Source organism: Chaetodon trifascialis, chromosome 12 (assembly GCF_039877785.1).
Source record: "Chaetodon trifascialis isolate fChaTrf1 chromosome 12, fChaTrf1.hap1, whole genome shotgun sequence".
Lineage (NCBI taxonomy): Eukaryota > Metazoa > Chordata > Actinopteri > Chaetodontiformes > Chaetodontidae > Chaetodon > Chaetodon trifascialis.
In genome coordinates, this window is record NC_092067.1 from 16,799,149 (window position 1) to 16,820,870 (window position 21,722).

At 42.5% G+C, this 21,722-nt stretch overlaps 1 protein-coding gene across 2 annotated transcripts; it reads left to right on the top strand.

Moving 5' to 3' along the window:
* The first annotated feature begins 944 nt into the window (after positions 1 to 944).
* On the top strand, positions 945 to 21,289 carry LOC139340083 (neuroligin-4, X-linked-like). Of its 2 annotated transcripts, none has more exons than XM_070975690.1 (10): positions 945 to 1,005; positions 1,355 to 1,541; positions 2,979 to 3,958; positions 5,992 to 6,144; positions 9,264 to 9,449; positions 10,018 to 10,468; positions 11,256 to 11,469; positions 12,787 to 12,911; positions 15,780 to 16,389; positions 18,213 to 21,289. In XM_070975690.1, exons 3-10 carry the CDS (start codon positions 3,472 to 3,474, stop codon positions 18,618 to 18,620), a joined length of 2,634 nt encoding a protein of 877 aa, XP_070831791.1. In that variant the 5' UTR covers positions 945 to 1,005; positions 1,355 to 1,541; positions 2,979 to 3,471; the 3' UTR covers positions 18,621 to 21,289. The 2 variants fall into 2 exon arrangements, 1 of the variants encoding a protein (XP_070831791.1); XR_011602936.1 differs by lacking the exon at positions 945 to 1,005 and having other exon boundaries at positions 1,179 to 1,541; positions 18,213 to 18,691; positions 18,726 to 21,289.
* Positions 21,290 to 21,722: the final 433 nt, after the last annotated feature.

The window sequence follows — 21,722 nt, forward strand, 5'->3', positions numbered from 1 at the left end:
AGTGACACAGCTTCTGCTGTTATTGGGGCCTTATGGCTTTGTAAAGCTTAGACTTTAAGTCAATGTCATCCTTCCAAATCACCTCTCAAACCCCATCTGCACAAAGCCTTTCTACAAATTGACCTGCATGTTTTAGTTTGCCTTATTAAAAAAAAAGACACCTGCTTCAAAAGCGGGGGAAAGAAGAGAGAGGGAGGAGACGTGAGTAGAGGGCAACACAGAAGAATAAGCAAACAAGTGCACGGGCAGACACAGAGGCAGACAGGCAGGCAGACAAAGAGATGGATGGCTGGATGGAAGATTGTTGAGAAGAGGAATAGAAAGTTCTGAATGCGGCTGCGGCAGGCTGTGCTGACGTGAGGAGTGTTCCCAAACACACTTAGTGGCAACTGCAGACCCGCTGCATTACCATAGTCACGCACACACACATATACACGCACACACACACACACACACACACACACACACACACACACACACACACATGCAGTGCCTCGGGGAGAATGCTGCTTGCAGGCAGAGCTGAATAGAATGGCAACAGAATCTCCTGTTCTGGTCCTGAAGAGGTCACTGTGTACTCCAGCACCATGTGTGAATGTGCTAAGGTGTGTGTGTGTGTGTGTGTGTGTGTGTGTGTGTGTGTGTGTGTGTCTGGGCATGTGTTTGCTACAGGTCTGTTTGAGCATGTCTGTTGTCTGTGCTTATATGATTTTTTGCGTAATGGGGCCGTCTACAGGTGTGTGTAAATGCATGGAGTTGTATATTGTTATTCCTCAATGTGCTTTGTGTATTTGTGTAGTGGTAGGCACCTCTCTCTCTCTCTCTCTCTCTCTCTCTCTCTCTCTCTCTCTCTCTCTCTCTCTCTCTCTCTCTCTCTCTCTCTCGTGTGTGTGTGTGTGTGTGTGTGTGTGTGTGTGTGTGTGTGTGCTTCCCTGCACAGGTCGGTCCTCTCCTCTCCTCCATCCTCTCCTCTTCTCTCCAGTCTGCACTTCCTCACGGAGCGAGGTGCGTATCATTGGATCAGTAGCGGCTGCCTGCCACACTGTCCAATCGCATCTAGCGAGAGAAAGAGACACAGAGAGAGGGAGAGGGAGGCAGCGAGAGGGAGAGATAGAGAGAGATTGAGGGGGAGAGAGAGAGAGAAAGAGAGAGAGGGAGAGGGGGGGAGGGAGGAGAAAGAAAGGGAGAGAGGGAGATTGATCATTTGAACGTCCTGGGCCTTGCGTTCCTTGGAGAACATTTTCTACTACATCCAAAACGTCTTTTTCTTTTCATTTCCAGCTCCCTCGGACTGAAGGCTTGAGGGTTGTTTTTTTTTTCCCACCTCTTTCTTTTTTGGGTTATTCTCACCCAGGAGACGTGCCATCGCCACCACCACCAGCAGCAGCAACAGCAGCAGCAGCAGCAGCAGAGGAATATCTCCCCATATCCCATCCCGGGCACGTCGGATAAGCTGCAGCGGCGAAAACACGAGGCGAATATTGCAGTGGACGGGAGCAGGAACATGGTTCGCGGGATTTCACACCTCGCGCCCTGGCTGGGTACGGTATATCCTACATTTGGCCATTTGGTGATTCTTACTGCAGCGGGGATGCAGGTTGAGGCTTTGCATTTGAGTGTGTGTGTGTGTGTGTGTGTGTGTTTTGCCGTAGTCAGCTACAGTGGCGATAGAGATTTCAAACAGGGTATTCTACCCTCGCAAGCAAAGCATTTTTCTCTACACTTGCTCTTATATATTTTTTAATCCTCTTCTTCCTTCTTTGTGATTTTAATGAGAATGCAAACAATGCTTTTGATCTGTTCTTCCTGTATAAAATTATTCAAGGGGAGGGTGGCAGGCGGGTTTGCCTTGATAAATGGAGCGTTATTCATCAGCGTGTGTGATCACCACTGGAATGTTAACTAGCACCTTGGACAGCCGACACCAATACAATCTAACATGGGGGGAGCGATAGTACTGATCATCTTTACACTCTAATATCTTTGTTGCTCGGTGTGGATGCGCGTGTGGACGTGCGCGTGGATGTGCGGAAATTGATGTTGCTCCCCTTGTGTGTGTGTGTGCGCGCGCGCGTGTGTTAATATTCTGCCCTAAGGCCCTCAGAGGGAGATAGCAGTGTCGGCTGGGGAGCAGCTGTGTGTGTGTGTGTGTGTGTGTGTGTGTGTGTGTGTGAGAGAGAGAGAGAGAGAGAGAGAGAGAGTGAGTGAGCGAGCGAGCATGTAGAGAGAGCAAGAAAGTGTGTGTGAGCATCTTTGGAATTTTGGAGTGTGTGTGTGTGTGTGTGTGTGTGTGTGTGTGTGTGTGTGTGTGTGTGTGTGTGTGTGTGTATTAGCCTGTTGGGAGACATAAAGAAGGTGTGTATTCATATGTGGGAGTGAGATAGGAACAAAGTGTGTGCTTGTTTGTGTGGGTGTGTGTGTGTGTGTGTGTGTGTGTCACTGACTTCCTACCTTATGCTACATGCAGGTCAGGAGCCCCGTGGTGTATTCACAGTTTAATTAAGCGTGTGACGTGACTCTTCATGCCCACTCCGACGTCCTCCCCCTCCCCCAACTGGGTCCTGTGATCTTTGCAACAGTGTGTAGTGAGGATGTGACATATGTCTGCAGCCCATACTGGACGTGCGCACACACACACACACACACACACACACACACACACACACACACACACACACACACACACACACACACACACACAAGCCATTCCCGTGTGACACAGCAGCCCTGCCACCGAGCTAAGCTGAGCGGACAACATCTCGTTTGCCCTATCTATCGCTCTCATATCTATTTTTAACGTGAACAGCAGTGAGGTGGCAGAGCCTATTCTTCTGATGTGATGTGTAAGCCTGCTGTGTGTGTGTGTGCGCACGTGTGTGTGACATTTTATTTATTTTACACTGTGATTATTCTAATGAAGACTAATTAAATCCATCTCTGCTTCTCTTTCCATTTCTCTGCCTTTCTTTCTTTTCCAGGAGGCACTTTGGGCTTGTTATGGGGGTGACCGGAAGGAGAGAGTGACAGAGGAACAGTGATGCTACTGTTTACATAACGAGAGACTTGTACACACACACAGACACACGTACACATACACACACGCACACATATACATGCACACATGCTTGAATCGCCAGCCCAGGACATACACACTTGCTTAAACACTTCCACACATACATCCACACACAGACACATATTCAAGGGACTCTCGGACTGAGTCACCACACACTCAGAGGCACAGAATCACTGACTCACACACAGGACCAAACACACACACATACACAAGAGGAAAAGGTTGTTTGCAAGAATCGGGACTGTGTGCGTTGTGTGTGGTATGGGCCACGCTGAGCAGCAGCTGTGTGTGAGTGTTGGATACCTCTGAAGGGTCAACACAGTCGTAACCCCCACCCTCCCCCAGTCCCTTCCTCCTCCCCTCCTATCCATCTCCCTGCTACCCCTAAACACACCATCATGTTAGAGCTGAGGACGAGGAGAACTCCCTCTCCCTCATCTCCTCTCCCATCCTTTTCCTCCCTGCTCGGGTTTCTATCCCTCCTTCTCCTCTCCCTCTGCCTCTCCCTTTCTCTCTGTCCTGCCTCCTCATCGGCACAGCAGACTGTGCCTGTCATCTCCACAGCGCAGGGCCGGATCCGTGGTATCCTGACCCCACTGCCCTCTGACCTCCTGGGGCCCGTCATCCAGTACCTGGGTGTGCCATACGCGAGACCTCCTACGGGGGACCGGCGCTTCCAGCCGCCTGAGCCGCCTTTACCCTGGCCAGGAATACGAAATGTGACACAGTTTGCTCCCGTGTGCCCACAATCGCTGGATGAGAGGAGCATGCTGGGAGATATGATGCCGTCCTGGCTCACGGCTAACCTGGATATAGCGGCGACGTACCTCACTCACCAGAGTGAGGATTGTCTCTACCTCAATATCTACGTGCCCACTGAGGAAGGTGAGTGAACCCAGAGGTGTGTGCAGATTCTCTCAGGGGAACAGGTGGATAAATATGCACGCTAGGGCTGCATGGTTACGGCAAAAATCATAATCACGATTATTTGGTCAACAGTGAGAAAGTTACACAATTAAGACAATTACTCATTAATTTTAGAAACATCATACATTTTTGGACTTAAAAAAAAAGTTGGATTAACTTAATTAAAACAATTAAAAAATGTCTTCTAATAATAATGTACAATAATATAATACATGATATAATTAATCTAAATACTTTTTAATATATGATGTGTATTATGATGTAGTTTTTATTTGGTATATAAAATGTTAGAGAGGATTTCTGAAGTGTGAGTCTCTCATCCTTTTTGGCTTTCTGGAATCAAAATCTGGGTTTTTGCAAATGACGACTTGCTTGACCGCAGTGCTCTGAACTCATCATGCTATAGCCTGACTGACAGTCAGTTTGATCTTTTAGTAAGGGGCAAAAGCACACCGTTGTAAACAGGTGTGCTGGATTTATAACAAAAGGCAAAATGAGAAAATCTCAATCTATCTCAAATGTCTTGTTTTCATAATTGCCAAAAATCCTAATTGAAAATGAAATTAGCTTCATTGCCCAGCCCTAATGCATGCAAGGTTAGAATTAGGAATCTAATATATAATATAATATAATATAATATAATATAATATAATATGGGCTGCACGGTGGCGCAGCAGGTAGTGCGCGTGCCTCACAGCAAGGAGGTTGCCGGTTCGATCCCCGGGTCAGGCGGGGCCTTTCTGTGTGAAGTTTGCATGTTCTTCCCGTGCATGCGTGGGTTCTCTCCGGGTACTCCGGCTTCCTCCCACAGACCAAAAACATGCTCATTAGGTTAATTGATGACTCTAAATTGTCCGTAGGTGTGAGTGTGAGTGTGAATGTTTGTCTGTCTTTGCATGTGGCCCTGCAATCGGCTGGCGACCGGTTCAGGGTGTACCCCGCCTCTCGCCCATTGTAGCTGGGATAGGCTCCAGCCCCCCGCAACCCCGAAAGGGATAGGCGGTATAGATAATGGATGGATAATATAATATAATATAATATAATATAATATAATATAATATAATATAATATATATTTGGCCTAAAGTTACACCAGAGTGCAACACCATGGTGCTGGCTAACCAGAGAGGCACTTAGCAGCGAGTGCAAGATGATTTTGAGGGCGTTTTGGCTGCGAAAAATGATATAAAAAAGTGTCCTATCAGGGCATAGCCATACCCTTGTTAAATAAATAAAAAAAGCTTTTTTTATGTGGACCCCCCAACCAGTCCCCCCGCCCCCCCCCTCCCTTATGCATGCCGCTGGTTGAACCAACACTTAATATGCAGACACCTGCGTCAGTTGCCAAAGGGTTTACGCCTTTACTTGTGCAGGAAAGTGGGAAGGACACAGACTCACTCATGCATACATATTGGTTCATACAGATGCATGTGACCCTACACACACACACACACACACACAAAAACACACACACGATGGCATGCATAAACACTTCCACAGCCTCAATTTATATCCACCTGCAGAGAAGTGAAGGCAGGGAGATACGCAGCACAGGGAAGCAACAGAGCCACATACCCTTTCTGCTTTTGTATGTATAAACCCACCGAGTGATTAAAGGCTGAGATACATACAAATGGACAGGTGGACCGTCAGTCTGTCTTTCTAACACACACACACACACACACACACACACACACACACACACACACACACACACAGAGTCAATATTGACTTTTATTCAAACAGCTGAGAGATGGGAGGCAGAAGGAAGGTGGGTGGATCTCTGCATACACTCACGCACAAAGAATGAATACGTGTTGCACTGGCATCACGTGATTCAATGATGTCACCTAAAGCACATCGTCAGACCATATGTCACTGCAAATTATCTATCTATCTATCTATCTATCTATCTATCTATCTATCTATCTATCTATCTATCTATCTATCTATCTATCTATCTATCTATCTATCTTTTGTTTTCTTTCCCAGATATCCATGAGGAGGGGGGTCAGCGGCCGGTGATGGTCTACGTCCACGGTGGCTCATACACAGAAGGCACTGGTAACATGATGGATGGCAGCGTGTTGGCAAGCTACGGCAATGTCATTGTCATAACCCTCAACTATCGCCTAGGAGTACTGGGTAAAACAATATAACTTCTATATCTATGCAGTTTGCTCGACACTTCAGGGCTTTATGGTAATATGGGTGTAAATGCTTTTAGTATGGGTGTAGCCGTATTTCAAAATAATAACCAACTTGGATTCTATCTTCCAAACATTTTTCATCCCGTTGAGTTATTCTGCAATTCAGAGATCTCAGCATCCAATGAATAGACGCACGGCTTGGATGCATTTTAGGTAGACTTGTAGAACGCCTGTTGGACATATACAGGACTTTTATTGGAGAACTCCCAAACACATGCAGCTTGGAAGCAATCCATAGTGAAACAGTTCACATTTTAAAGTGGCTGGTGCTTCAACACCATGCTCCACCCTTTGAGCAAGAACAATAGCATTGCAATTACTGTCAAGGTGCTCTGGGTGTTCTGATAATATCACTGCAGTATCACACACCTGCCGCATAGTCATTTGCTTTATATTGGGGGGCTAGGCTAAAGGGCGATAAATGCATAAAAAAGTTGGTGAAAAAGAATAGTTGGATCCCCTGTTAAAACCAACGAGGAGGTGGTGAGTTTAGTCTATGACGGTGGATAATTAGATCTGGGCAGTGCATTAATGTTTTCTTCTAAAGTCTCATTCAGTGTTGTCATTTCAGTTCAGTTTCATTTTGTCGTCACTTGTCAGGTTTTTATTGGCTGACGTGTATTTATCAATGCTAGAGTGAGTATTGATGCAATTTGTACTTTGTAAATGCAGTTTCTGTTAAGTAAACATTTGCCTGCCGTTTCTTCACATTCACATTATATTCACCATCTGGATTGTTTAATCCTTCACCGAGCTATAAAATGTGAAAACCATGAGTGAGTTGTTTTTACCCAGAGCGCCTTTTTTATTTTTTGAGTGAAAACATGTTCAGTATGGGTGTCCCTAGTGGAAATAAACCCCCTGAAGCCATTTTTTCCACTACTAGCATTGACTCAAATCTGATCCTTTTTACCTCCATGACTCTCTGACTCATTGCTCTCTGAACAGGGAAAATCTGATTCCCTGTGGTTTTTCTAATTTTAGACTGCTATGCAAAACGCACAGGCTAAATAAATAGAATATCTTAGAATCCTGGTATTTAGTAGCTGTAATTATTAATTTTACAAAACCTGAGCAAGACATCGGGATGGTTAAAAACATACTTTAAAGCCATCACTTACTGTACTACACTGAAGGGGTGAGTACTGAACAGTTTTTTTGAGTATGCTGTCCCATTGATTAAGTCAGATGCAGGAGCTGCATATCATTCCACTGGCTGGTTAAATCATGCCCTCACTCTCAGTAGTAGGTGCCCACTATTTAATAATTCATATGGAGAAATTAATTTGAATGTGCCAGCAGGTTAATAAAACATATAGTATGTTTTAGAATTAGTTAAGAGATTTGGCTTATTCAGCAATGTTAAATATGATTTAACCCACATGCCATTGTCTCTTTAATCTTCTTAGTTATGTGGATTTATGATGCAGAAAGCGACTTTTCTTCTACAAAATAGAAATAGATGAATACATAAATACATATATTTGAGTATGGTATTTGATAATATTCACTAACTATAAGGGAGCAAAAGTAAAGGAAGAATTCTTATGTCATTTGGCTGCTCCTTCTTCATAAATTATTTAGTGCACTCATTTTGTTTTCCATCTTTTATGCAGTTTTAGCACATTTTGCTCATCATGTGTACACACAAAGCATGTTAATAGTGTATGAGAAATATTTCTCCTCTCGAGGGAAGGCCACTTCTGGGTCCTCCTTTAATTAGACAGACAATGTTTTTGGAAATGGAGCGGAGAAGGGTCGCATGCATGTTAAAAGGTTAAAACATTCAACCAAAAAATATTGATTTGAGTTTATGAGATCCATGCTGTCTGCTCTGTTTTTTAGAAGCTTTCAAAGCTTTCGTTAGATATTGATTTTATGAGATGGCATAAATCTGCATCTGCCTGGTGAGCTAAACAGCTATTAATTCTGACCTTGGGGAAAAAGTAGTTGCTACAGCTGTAATCACCATATTGAGCTAAACAAAGCCAATCCTACATCCCTCTTTTTGTCTTCATCTCCATCCTCTGTGTTTACACCACCTCCAATATGATCATCACCATCACCACCACCACCATCATCCATCATCTCGACTAGCAGTGTCTTCTTCATCGTCCTCCTCCTCATCACTGTCATTGTAAGTTGAATGCATGAGGTGAGCCACATATGCAAAACAGTGTACAGTTATGTAGTTTTTTTTTTTTTTGCTAGTCTTACTGAAGTCTGCTGGAATTAGGCCATGTTTCTACAGAAATATAAAGAACATACATAAATAAACTGAACCACTTACCCAAATCTTACTGTGAAAGCACAGTATATATGAAGTTATTCCAAAACTGTTTTTACAATCAGATTAATATAATTTCCTTATAATGGCCTTTTAGCATGAGCGAAATTTCTCACAAATTACACTCACATGAGTGATGAAATGTATTATTTTCACAACGCTGCCTTTCTTCCTTTCTTGCTCATTATACTCTTATATGTTCAGGGCCAGCTTGAGGTTCATAGAAATTAGCTTCTGCAGTAATGAGATATGCTGTAGCGGAGTGAGCCATTAGGGTCCTTTGCGTTTACTTACGACGTCAGCAGTAAAGGGAATAAGGGATGAATTTCTCTCTGCGTGCGGGTGTGGGTTTATGTCCGTGTGTGTGTGTGTGTGTGTGTGTGTGTGTGTGTGTGTGTGTGAGAGAGAGAGAGAGTTGATTTTCACTTGCATGAATATGGATGTACCTTGTTGATTTGATCCCATTTTCCAATGATTGTAGGGGAGGAACATCATTAGTTTCTCTTTAAGTGTGTGATAAACAAGACTCATGCGTAGCGGAGCTGAACAGAGGGGATGTTATGATACAGGGATGTGCAGTATCACCTTCTGCTGTGCTCCTGTGTGTTTGTACAATGTTAGATAAAGAGGTTTTATTTTCAAAAAGTCAGCAGGAAAAACTTCTTTTGATCGACTCATTATTCTTACATTGTTTGCTCAGTTCTCTAGAGAGCGTTTTATTATGTTGTGCAATTCATAATGACATCTCTTTCTCTGTCCACCTGTAGGATTTCTAAGTACAGGTGACCAGGCAGCAAAAGGGAACTACGGCTTGCTGGATCAGATCCAGGCTCTGCGCTGGGTGAAGGAGAACATTGCAGCCTTCGGAGGAGACCCAAACAGGGTCACCGTGTTTGGATCGGGGGCTGGAGCTTCCTGCGTCAGCCTGCTCACCCTGTCTCATTATTCAGAGGGTAAGAAAGTATCATGGAAAAGAACACTGCAGTGTGTTTTATTCAGTGTAACTTAATGCAGAAAGGTTTTTGCACTTTAAGATACACGGAGAGTATAGGAAGATAGACAGCTGGGCACCTGTGATGGCTGGTATGTAGGTGGGTGCTGTGAAAGCTGTGACATTTAGGGCTATGAAACTTTTCAAGGTCTCCAGTGGACCGATGCAGCTTTCATGTACTGGTATAAACGCCTGAATAAGCCTTCTGAATAATAGAGCCTGCCCGTGACTCATATAGCTAAGAGCTGTATTATTTAAACATTTTTAACTCTTACCTACTTAAAACTGCTGCTCTAACAATGACCTGTCATCTATTTGAATAATGCATGTCTGTGAGTTCAGTGTTGTCCTGCTTTGGGAATTTTTGTTCTGCATGTGTTAATGTCTGCAGATGTATTGTTTAACCCTCCCAAGTGTGCAACCATATGGTCGTGCATTCATACATGTGCTTGTGGGTGCATAAACATCTATAAATATATATGTGTGTACCTCAGTGTGCATTCATATGTGTGTGTTCATGTGTGTCTCAGACCTGTTCCACAGAGCCATCATCCAGAGTGGCAGTGCTTTAGCTAGTTGGGCTGTCAACTACCAGCCCAGCAAGTATGCCCGGCAGCTCGGTGAGAGGGTGGGCTGCGGCATCGACGACAGCACCCAACTGGTCGCCTGCCTCCAGGGCCGGAGTTACCGTGAACTCGTGGAGCAGAACATAACGCCGGCCAAATATCACACGGCTTTTGCCCCAGTGATTGATGGCGATGTTATACCAGATGACCCCCAGATTCTGATGGAGCAGGGAGAGTTTCTGAACTACGACGTGATGCTGGGGGTTAATCAGGGTGAGGGCGTGAAGTTTGTGGAGGGCATTGTGGACTCAGAGGACGGTGTCACGGCTGAAGACTTTGACTTTGCTGTGTCAGACTTTGTGGACAGTTTGTATGGATACCCAGAAGGCCGAGATACGCTGAGAGAGAGCATAAGGTGAGTGAGTCTGGAAATGTCTGAATGCATTTCAGGGGTCGTTTGACATTATGGGGAATACGCTTATTTGCTCTCTTGCCTGTTGAGTTAGATGGGAACCTGGATACCCTTCTCATGTCTGTTTGTTAAATATGAAACTACAGTCAGTTAGCCTAGCTTAGCCTAAAGACCAGAAATGGGGGCAAACAGCTAGCCTGACTCTGTGCAAAGTTAGGAAAATCCACCTACCAAGTTCTCAAGTTCACTAATTAGCATGTTATGCCTTGTTTCTTTAATTTGTACAAAAAACAAAGGGGGCAATTGGCAATTTGTCCTTTTTCAGGGGGTTATATGCTGGACTATTTCTTGGCCAGGAGTAGTGACATCCTCGAGTCTTCGCCGTGAGGTTGCCAGACAACCAGCAGAGGCTTGCCAAGAAATAGTCACAGCACATTACGTCCTGCAAAACCACAACATGACGCTTTTATAATTCTTTCTGCGTATGGATTAATTAAATAGTGATCTTTAATTATGTTGGTGGGTTTTTATAACTCTGGACAGAGTCAGGCTAGTTGTTTCCCCGTCTCCTGTCTTAATGCTCACTTTAACTAAGACCTCTTTAAGATTTAGAGTGGAATCATCTTCTCATCTAACTCAAGAAAGTAAATGAGTATATTTCCCAAAATGTTAAACTACACAGTCAAATGGATGTTTGAATATGCACGTTCATATGTGTGTTAAGATAAGATAGATTGACTGAATTTTAATTGATTGATTAACTGGCTAATTTAAAATGTCGAAACTAAAGGTTTATGTACACGGACTGGGCGGACCGTGACAACGCAGAAACCCGGCGGAAGACTCTGGTTGCGCTGTTCACAGACCACCAATGGGTGGCGCCAGCGATTGCCACAGCTGACCTCCACGCTCAGTATGGATCCCCCACCTACTTCTACTCCTTTTATCACCACTGCCAGAGTGATGCCACGCCGCCCTGGGCTGACTCCGCCCATGGTGATGAGGTAAGTGATGGCTGCAGAGCTTACATGATATTAGATATCAGGGAGAGGAGTAAAGATATGGAATTTCATTAAAGATACAGAGCCCGGTTTTAGACACTTAACTCTAAAACACATCAAGGCAAAAACGAACGTGACAAATGTTTCAAAGAAATACTCATACAATGAATAAGCAGCTCTTGCTTTAGAATATCCTTGAGGTGCTGCTTCATATTGATTTGCTCAAAGTGCTGAGCAAGTCAAATTAAGCAGTCCTCCACAGCATGAAATATCTGAAATGCTCATAGAATTTATTTTTCTGCAGTTCTGATATTGAAGCTGTCTTATCTGCCTGTGTATTTACTGCCTTGACGATTTTAGTTTATGGTAGTAATCTATTTTTTAAATTTAGAAACAGAGTAGTAACACTCTGATTCCCAGGTTTTTCTGGTGTGCATGCTATGTTCAGCACACTGAATGTGTGTGTGTTTGCATTCGTTTGAGGATTTCAGTCCAGATGATTGGGGATGACTGAAGATGAAGTTAGTGACCTGAGTTTAGGATCATGAACAGTGGCGGAATGTAACTGAGTACAGAAATGGAGATACTGTGTTTGAGCATTCTGTACTGCATATAAAGCATGCTGCTTTATAGTTCCTCTCATGTGGAGTACAATACGTTTTACTCCATTACATTTGTTTGACAGCTGTAGTTGCAAATTACTTCTCAGATTTCAATTTTTCATTCCCTTCCTGTCCACTGAGAGCCATGTATCACCAAACTGAGATACATGGGGGATTCTGAATGTTTGTGATAAGCTGAAGGATTTAGTGCTCCTTTATGGGTTTAGAAAATTCTCCTGCTTCCTAAGATGAATAAACTATTTAAAAAACGTCTTGGATTAAGCTAAAAATTCATTGTCAGAAAACTGAAAACAGGGATGTTTGTTCGAGCTCATGAGAAGTTGACTTTTTCGAGATACGTGGTTCTCACAGGACAGCAATGTTACAACCGTATGATGATTATAGAGTATGATGCATCGGTGTAGATTAAACTTCAAACATCTACAGCAGTAAAATGCAACATCCACATCAATACAGAGGTAATATTAATCCAAAAACACGAGATATAAAAGTAACTGCAGCACTCCGGCTTGCGTGGAGTATTTTCACAGTGTGGTATTAATACTTTTACTTAAGTAAAGGTTCTCAATGCGTCTTCCTTCGCTGCACATGAATCAATTTCTATCTGCACTGGGAGTTTGACATGATTCAGTTATGATTCCTGTCAAGAGAATGAATGTAATCTGTTGGCTGTGTGTGTGCGGTTGTGTGTTTGTAGGTGCCGTACGTGTTCGGTGTGCCCATGGTGGGACCCACTGATCTGTTCAACTGTAACTTCTCCAAGAACGACGTGATGCTGAGTGCTGTAGTCATGACTTACTGGACCAACTTTGCCAAGACTGGGTGAGCTATTAAAATGTACACTGATGTGAGACGTTGATCCTGCTGAGAGCAGTTTCTTTTTCTTTTGCCTGACTATACTATATGAAAAAAATCAAGAAAAGATGACAAAACAAAGCACAGCTTCACCACGATTCAGATCTCTTTATTTTCGCCTTCTTAGACACAGAAATCCGTTTCTAATTTCTGCTATAAATATCTAATCTCCACCCACATGTAGAAAGTGTGTCATGATGGTAAATGAAAGCCATTTAATCACATTTTAAAATGTGAAAGAAAATGCACAGCAGTCAGTGGGAAATCGTTCCTCATTCTTTTATATTGGATTCTCTGCAGAGACGTGGTTTTGGCTAAACAACGTGTTGTTGTTGCTGTAACTGTGGACAGCTCGCTCTTGATTTTACAGGAACAAAAAGCTCAAAATTAGACAGCCAAGGCTTGAGTCTATGGTGTCATCAAGACAAACAGCAAGTACTTGATAAGTGATTGATAGTAAACATGGCATGGAGCGCAATTATCTGGCAGAGTTCAAGCTCAGAGAGACGACAATCAAACAAACAGAATAACAGGGAGAAGATAATTTGAATATTAAGTAGCATTAAGCAGATGTTTTTCATATTTGCTAAATGCAACTTGGGAAAAATGGATTGGTGCCACTGTGTGCAGGAGACAGCCTAAATGCATCTCTCTATTAGGACAGGTAACATTTCATTGGCATAGTTTTAAAGTTTTAAAGCAACAAAAATAATGAGCCTACACAAAAACAATATGGTATTAAAGTGTCTTTTCCCTCAAAAGTTATCCGATGTTTGTCGAGAAGAGTATCTCTCATGAAAGCAGCACTGCAGACTAATTTGGGTTGAGGGCGCACACAGGTTCTCTATCATGTCAAAATCTTGACAAGGCTTTTCTTCTTTGGACCTTGGCTGAGAAAGTTGAAGAACTCCTGCTCTTGGAAACGGCCTTGAGCAAACCCAAAGTAATGAAAGAAGAATGAAAGATTAGCCACTGTTTGATAAACCGTCTCTCATTCTGCATCCTCATTCCGTCATTTCTGGTCAAAACCGGTGCTACGAGATAAAGAGCTTATTCACATCGTTAAATTCAAAATTAAAATGATCTGCCAGTAGCTAAAAAAGCTTCCAGCGATCCGGTTTATTAAATTGAAAGTGAAATGAAAAGAAAACTACAGTTGTTGTCGAAAGAATCCACATGACAATCCTCACTGATAAGAGTACCTTTTATCTGCCCACTCTGACATGATATACAAGATAAAAGTAATTGTTGAGGATGGACCCTCTTTCTGCAGTGCTCGAAGAGAGTAATTACCAGTAATTAATCCAATCGAGGCTCACTCCACCGAGACCTCTTCAGATTTACAGAGACATCTGCAGTCTAGACCTTGATCTAAATCACCACAGAGCCTTGCTATCTCACAACATGCAGAATTAGGACAGCGCTCTCACACAATTTGACTGTGGCATTAAGAAAAACTGCCTTTAATGCATCACGTTAGCAGTTTCTAGCCCTTAGCCTGTGTTGTCATTACCACCACAGCGAGCTGCGGAGCAAAATCACAAAGGAGGCATGAGAAGATTTCAGTGTGCACTTCAATTATCAGCGGGGAACTTTCTCTGAGGAAACATTTCACTCGGTTGAGACTGCCTCAGATGGTGATGGAACTCTGCGACAGCTCAATTTAACAGGGAGGATATGATGCTCCCTGATGTATATTTTGTAAGCCTCTGTGTGGGCGTATAAATCTTCAGCCTGCCTGTGTGTTTCTGCGCCGGCAGGTCTTTTACGCTCACTGCCTTTGTGTGCCGTTCACAAGGTGTTGATTGACAAGTGAGCACATACCGTGTAACTGGCAAGTCTGTGAGGATGTGCTGTTGTTTCATTTACGTCATTTTTGCCGCTGCCACAAATAAGTCGGTAAATCAACAAATAAGTGCTTGTCTGTCTGAATGTGTCAGCGAGGTGATTTTTCAGGATTTTTTTTTTTCACTCCTCCGCACACACATTTATCTCTAATGAAGATATCTGACAGTTGTTTGGAGGAACAAATATGCACAGCGTTTGAACTGTGCGTTAACTGGAGGCACATAAAGTGGACAAAAATCAATGATGTGCAGCTAAAACACCTCTGAGGCATGTTTAGAGGAAAACAAAACTCATTTTGCTTTGTACAAATATGCTTTTGTCGCTGGTTTGTCTTTGTTACTTTGATATTGATTAGAAAGATGTGTGCCAGCGCCAGAGAAACTGTTGGCCAGCATGAGAGGAACTCACACTGCTCAGAGGGCGACAGCCAGCTGAGAAAAAGTCTTCAGCAGCTCTGTTAGGAGTTGGTTTCGAAAACTGAAAAGCATGAAGTATTGGTATTTGTACTTTCTATGGATGTGTGCATCACCCATGGTCGAACATGGAGTCACTGCACTAAAATATTTTATATTTTTTAAATGGGAACCTTGAATGTAAATAGGTGGGTGAAAACCGCTGTCGCATTTCTTTTGTCGATCGTCTTAGCTGCTATTGTTTGGCTATTTGTTTTTGATTTTCACATGATTTTTAGTCTGTGAAGACTCTCAGAGCTGCTGACAGGTGCTTCATTATCGCAGAGTTAATTATTTTATTATATCCCTTTGTTCTTTTTTTTTCTGCCTATCTTTTTGTATATGATTACAGCTATTTGTAGAACAACCGGTTCAGAGAGGATGAAAAGCAATGCCTCGCCTAACACAAATGATTAATGCCTCTTTTTTGTTATCTATAAATTATAAAAAACAAAAAAAGCTTACATAACCACCACAACCACACATAACCCATTTAGATGTGAATAAATAACTCGCTGTGTTTCACTCTTTCCAGTGATCCAAACCAGCCAGTTCCCCAAGACACCAAGTTCATCCACACTAAACCGAACCGTTTTGAAGAAGTGGCCTGGTCTAAGTACACCCCTAAAGAGCAGCTGTACCTCCACATTGGCCTGAAGCCCCGTGTCAGAGACCACTACCGTGCCACCAAAATCTCCTTCTGGCTCCAGCTGGTCCCTCATTTGCATCATGTCAACGAGCTCCTCCAATCGGTGTCCTCCTTCACGCATAGCCCCTCTCCACAGGACGACACTCCTTTTTCTTACACCAAGCGTCTGGCCAAAGGTTGGCCGCCCAGTAGTACACGGCATCCAGGTTCACAAGGAGGTACTCCACAGCCGCCTGAGTCTGCTTTAGGCCAAGGTGGAGAGGAGAATGGGGTCCACGTCCCGAATGAGGACTACTCCACCGAACTCTCAGTGACCATCGCGGTGGGAGCGTCCCTGTTGTTTCTGAACATCCTGGCGTTTGCGGCTCTGCTGTACAAGAAAGACAAGAGGCGTCTGGAGCATCGTCGGCCACGTCCACTTCCTCCCCCGAGACGAGACATCACACCTGCGGATGTCGCCGCCCACCTGCAGGGGGAGGGACTGATGTCATTGCAGGTGAGTTGTGTTTTTTGTATTTCTATTGTGCATTTGCATTTGGGGATTTTTTCCCCCCCGTGTCTGTGTGCTTCTGTAGCCAGATTATTTGAAGTTGAATTGAATATAATCATGCTTTTTGCTCTTTTTGACATATTATTATTATGGTTAAGTAACATAAAGCCAGTTAAGGTTGTGTGTGTGGCTGTCTGAATGAACTGCTCTCTTGCCAGTGGAGAAGCTGCCAGTAGATCACTTCTGCAGAACACAGCCTGTCATCAGCAGACATTATCAGTGTGAGAGCGTGTGTACTTGTGCGTGCAGCTGTGAGTGTGTTTTGATGCATGTGCATGTCTGAGCTGTGTCCAATTGCCTGAATTGCTTCCAATTGTCTCCAATTCATCCCCTGACTATTTGGCCTCTTTCGCACTCCGTTAGTTGCGCTGAAATCTCACAGTGCTAAATGTCAGGTCTCTTTTATGGCTGACAAATCCTGTTAATTTGCAATTGAATTACAGCCATGTAGCTCCACATAGCATCTGCTTTTGCTATTGTGTTTTATTTATTTCGAATGTAATTTCTTTTCACGAGGTGCTTTGTGCTATTTTGCACACCAGATGACGGATCTGGTGTGACAAGCAACAATCAAGAGCATAATGTTTCACCATAAATGACTGTCATGTACTTTATTCTTGTGTTATACTTAATTCTGACCAGGAGAAATAGTTGTGTAAGCTGAGTGATAATTAAGTGATAATTAAGTATTATTATATTTTATTATATTTCTGGTAAATGGTAGTGGAAAAAGAGTTGTTGTACAAGTGAATGCATGATTAAATAACAGTGGAACACAATTTTATTAATTGAAGCTCAGTTACACGATTATACACACATTTGCCCGGCCATGGTATATATTGACATTAAAAGTGAACAAAAGTGAGGTTGTTCTGGTGATATGGTGCAGCCATTATAACTTGATTAGAGCTGAAACCATTTGGTTAATTGATTAGTCATGGATTAGTCAATAATAAATAAATCAGCAACTATTTTGATAATAGATTAATTGTTCAAGTCATTTTTAAGTTTGTTTGTCAAACGTTCTCTGGTTGCAGCTTCTCAGTTGTGAGGATTTGATGCTTTGCTGTTTTAAAGCAGTGTAAATTTCTGGGGTTTTGGACTCTTGTTGGACGAAACTGAAACTTGAGCATGCCATCTTGGGCTTTTGGAAAGTGTGATGGGCCATTTTCGGACATTTTATGTGATAAAATAGTCAGGACAGACATTTTATGTGATAAAATAAAACTATGAATACCACATTGTAAAAGTACTGCATTGAAATTTTTCCTAAAGCAAAAGTATGGAAGTATTATCAGGAAAATGTTCAAAATATGTAATGAATGTGACTACTATTTTATATATCATTAGAATATTATAACTGAGGCATTCATGCAAAAGCAGGATTTTGGTGTTGTAGTTGAAGTGCAGCTCATTCCTAACTAGTTTCTGTAGGACTGCAACCAATGATTATTTTCATTATGGATTAAGCTGATGATTATTTTTTTCTGTTGATTGTTTCATTTGAAAATTCTGAAAAGAGTGAAAATATCGTCATAATTACCCAGAGCCAAAGGGACTCCTTCATGATGATGTTTTCCAACCAACAGACCAAACATCAAAGTCATTAAAAATACATTTACATTTTTAAAATAATTTTTTAAAATAAGAACAAATCCTCACATTTGTAAAGCTGGAACCATGAAGAGTACAGTAAACATAATCTTAGTTACATTCCACCACTGCTTTTCCTCCTTATCATCCTCTCATCCACCCATCCAACCTTTTAGGTGAAGCAGCTGGAGTGTGATGCAGCATCAGCAGACGAGAGGAACAACGCTCACCACCACCACACTCTGGACACACTGGACGCCCTGGACGGTTTGGACACCCAGGACATCTACAGCACGCTAGACACTGTGCGCCTCACCTGCCCACCAGACTACACCCTCACCTTACGCCGCTCACCTGATGACGTCCCCCTCATGACCTCTCTGACCCCAGGGTCACTTCCTGTGACCCCCGGGTCACACCCTGTTACCCCGGCAACACCGATGACCCCCATGACACCTGGATCGGTGGTGGGGATGAGGATGGGGCATCCACACCAGGGATACACACACCATAGCCCATATAGTAATACACACTTGCCACACACACACATTTCCACGCACACACACTCCACTACGCGTGTATAACCGCTGCAAGTTACTTGCACATACAGGGACATAATTATAACACACACACTCACACACAAACACGCACGCACCTACACACACACACACACACACACACACACACACACACACACACACACACACACACACACACACACACACACACACACAAACAACAGACTTAAATACCTCTACTAATTACCCTGCAGGATTGTTACAGATGGAGAGACAGAAAGACATTTTCAGTAACAGGATGAAAAGACAGACAGCTGTGTGTTGCATGTCGGGGAACTGAAGACAAACTGGATCCCGGGAGATGCAGTTCTATGCATCATTCGCTCATAACCTGGAACAAGACGAGCCAAGACACCCATCAAACGTCTCAAAACCTGCTTTGGATATTAAATCTTATGCTTTTTCTACACTAGAGGAAGAAGAGGAGGAGTGCTGTGGCAAAAGGGTCAGTTATGGATCAGTTTACATCTCCTACTGTACCTGTGCTGCACAGTGAAGCAGTGCTGGGACTGAGCAGAGCAGATGTAGATGCAGAACTGAGCTGAGGAGTACCACACACAGACTGCTGATGTCAACTTGAACAACCTGTGAAATGTGAATGTAGCATTTTTTTCCATTAAAAGATCAAAGGCCCTATCTGCCAAGGATCAAACCAAGCTGAGGAGAAAATAACACATTTCAGCGAGAGATGGATGTAAAAACAGGCAGAGAGGAAGAGGGGATTAAAAAAAAACAACATTAGCTGAAGGAAAAGTTGGTCAGATGGTGTGAAGAGATTAAGATTTTATTGAGAGGGATTTAGCAGCTGTGAGAGCGAGGAAGACGAAGTGAGATAGAGTGATATGGAAAACACAGGAATGGAAAGTGTGCCAAAAGACAGAAATTAGCTTCAGAATAAGAAGGGGCCTCTGAAGTGCTGTCAGACTTACTGAAGAATCACTCTAACCAGCTATGTGTTAAACTCTTGTAAATAGAATGGAAAGATACAGATGATATATTATGATTTATAGCATTTACCTGCTCTTGCATTAAAACATGACTTATTTAACCACATTATTGCTTTCATTTCAGATATTACTATATTATTGTATAGATGTCCTGAAGCAAGGCTGGTTGTCTTTCTATCTCACCCACTGTAGTATGTACACAGTACCTTTATTTAAAGGCTATATTTGCTATGCACAGCCATTTCAATAATTCTTAACTATGTAAACATCTAGATACTTGTTTAGTAGTTGAAGTATAAGACATTTTTCACACCATCCTGTCTATTTGTTACTAGTACTGTGTAGATAATGCAATATTGGTTTGATGATTGAGCACCAGCCAAAAACCATGACCCTTAACCCTTTGATCCTGAACCCTTCCCATTGTCCTTTCCCCTCAATCCTAAAATTCTTCTAAAAGGCCTTACCTTTAATTTCCTAATGAACCCAAGTTTAATTCATGTCTGCGCAGACACACAGGTGGTGATGATTCATTGGGTCCTAGTGTGTCCCAGAAAGTCGAGGATGCTCATCTGACCTTTATGTCTCACACCTGACCAGGGGCCCCAGTATTTAAGAGCCCCTGTTTGAACTACCTATTGCTGAATGAAATTTTGTGCCTCTCCAAGGCACTGAAAAATTTTGGCCAAGTTGCATTTCATCACTAATGTAATTTCCATTTCTTTTCAACTAAGAATTGAAGCTTGAAAGCCCTCCATTGTCACCCAAAGTCTGTGGAAAAAATGTGGATCTGTCACCCACATTTTCAAGAAAGGAGTTCGGTTTACTACCTGCCACCATGTTGTCAATTGTTTGGAGCCAAATTTGATTAATTAGGTGGAGCTTTGGGAGGAGCTGAAGGAGGGACGATGGCATCATTTTGTGTGTGAGTTTGACTTGACACTGATGGCAAACACACCTCCAAACACACCGCCTTTTAAGCCTTAATCTTCTCATGATGGAGCAATATTCTTTCAAATTTCCACCTAGTTATCCTTGAGAACATGCGCAACCCAAACTAACAGCTTGTGGAAATAATGACTGACTTTATTTCAGAGAAGTTGAAGGTTTTCCTGCTGACTTCACAGTCAGTGCTTGAGGGCGGTAGTGGTTGCTGCTATCTGTCATCATAATAAGATTTGCAGCATTCATAAAATCAGTCTCAACTAATTCATATTTACAATTTGTGTGGCAGTGAGAGAAAATGACAAATGGTCAAACTCTATTTGTCTGGTTGCTGCTGCAAAGATATAAAGAACCAATCCCAAACTCCCATACCTTGAGCCAATGGCTCCAACCATTTCCTGTTTTATCCTCTTTTCCTGCTCCTTTCCCCGCCCTAACCTGTCCCACCCTGCCCCCCATCCCCCAGCCTCATCTGTGCGACTACATGCAGCTTTGTCACAGTAAGGCCTATTTAACCTCCTCTTGTCCTAAGTAACTTCTTCATGAGAGATTTTAGTTAATTGTCAACAAAATACATGAAAAATGAAAGCTGAAGACATTTGTGGATGACAAGCAAGGAACTTTTACAAAATGATATAAAAATAACATTTAACGGATGTGTTTGATTGACTGAATATTTTTTTCATATGGGTTTGTTGACTCAGCGGATGGCTGGATTGTGTCAAGCATAAAACATTTCTGCTGCATTTTTGAAAAATAAAAATATCAGTATTTTACAATTTATGAGCATTTTAAACGTCTCATATGTCTTAATTCAGTATATTTATCCTAGTGTTGGACCTTTACTGATTGCTGTTTTTAGTATATAAAATGATTTGCTAAATCATGAATAGTAGCCCGCACATATGAAATTAGGAGTGATAATAGCATCCAACAAAATGGTGGCGTTTATACTGATCCTGTTTATGCGATTTCTAAGAAAAAGTTTGACATTTTAAGTCATGTTTTATTTGGTGAGAGATAGATCTCGTGTCTGTATGTTCAGTATCAAGCTAAAGCCAGGAGATGGTTTGCTTAGCTGAGCAAAAAGAGTGGGGGCAGGGGGAAAGTCGCTAACCTGGCTCAGTCTAACAAGAGGTAACAAGATCCACCTACCAGAACCTTTAAAGCTCACAAATTAACATGTTCCATCTCATTTATACAGAAATGAAAATTA

Coding starts and splice junctions, on each gene's coding strand:
- LOC139340083 (XM_070975690.1), top strand. CDS start 3,472: ATGTTAGAGCTGAGGACGAGGAGAACTCCCTCTCCCTCATCTCCTCTC. Junction 6,145..9,263: donor CTATCGCCTAGGAGTACTGG/GTAAAACAATAT, acceptor GTCCACCTGTAG/GATTTCTAAGTACAGGTGAC. Junction 10,469..11,255: donor ACGCTGAGAGAGAGCATAAG/GTGAGTGAGTCT, acceptor TCGAAACTAAAG/GTTTATGTACACGGACTGGG.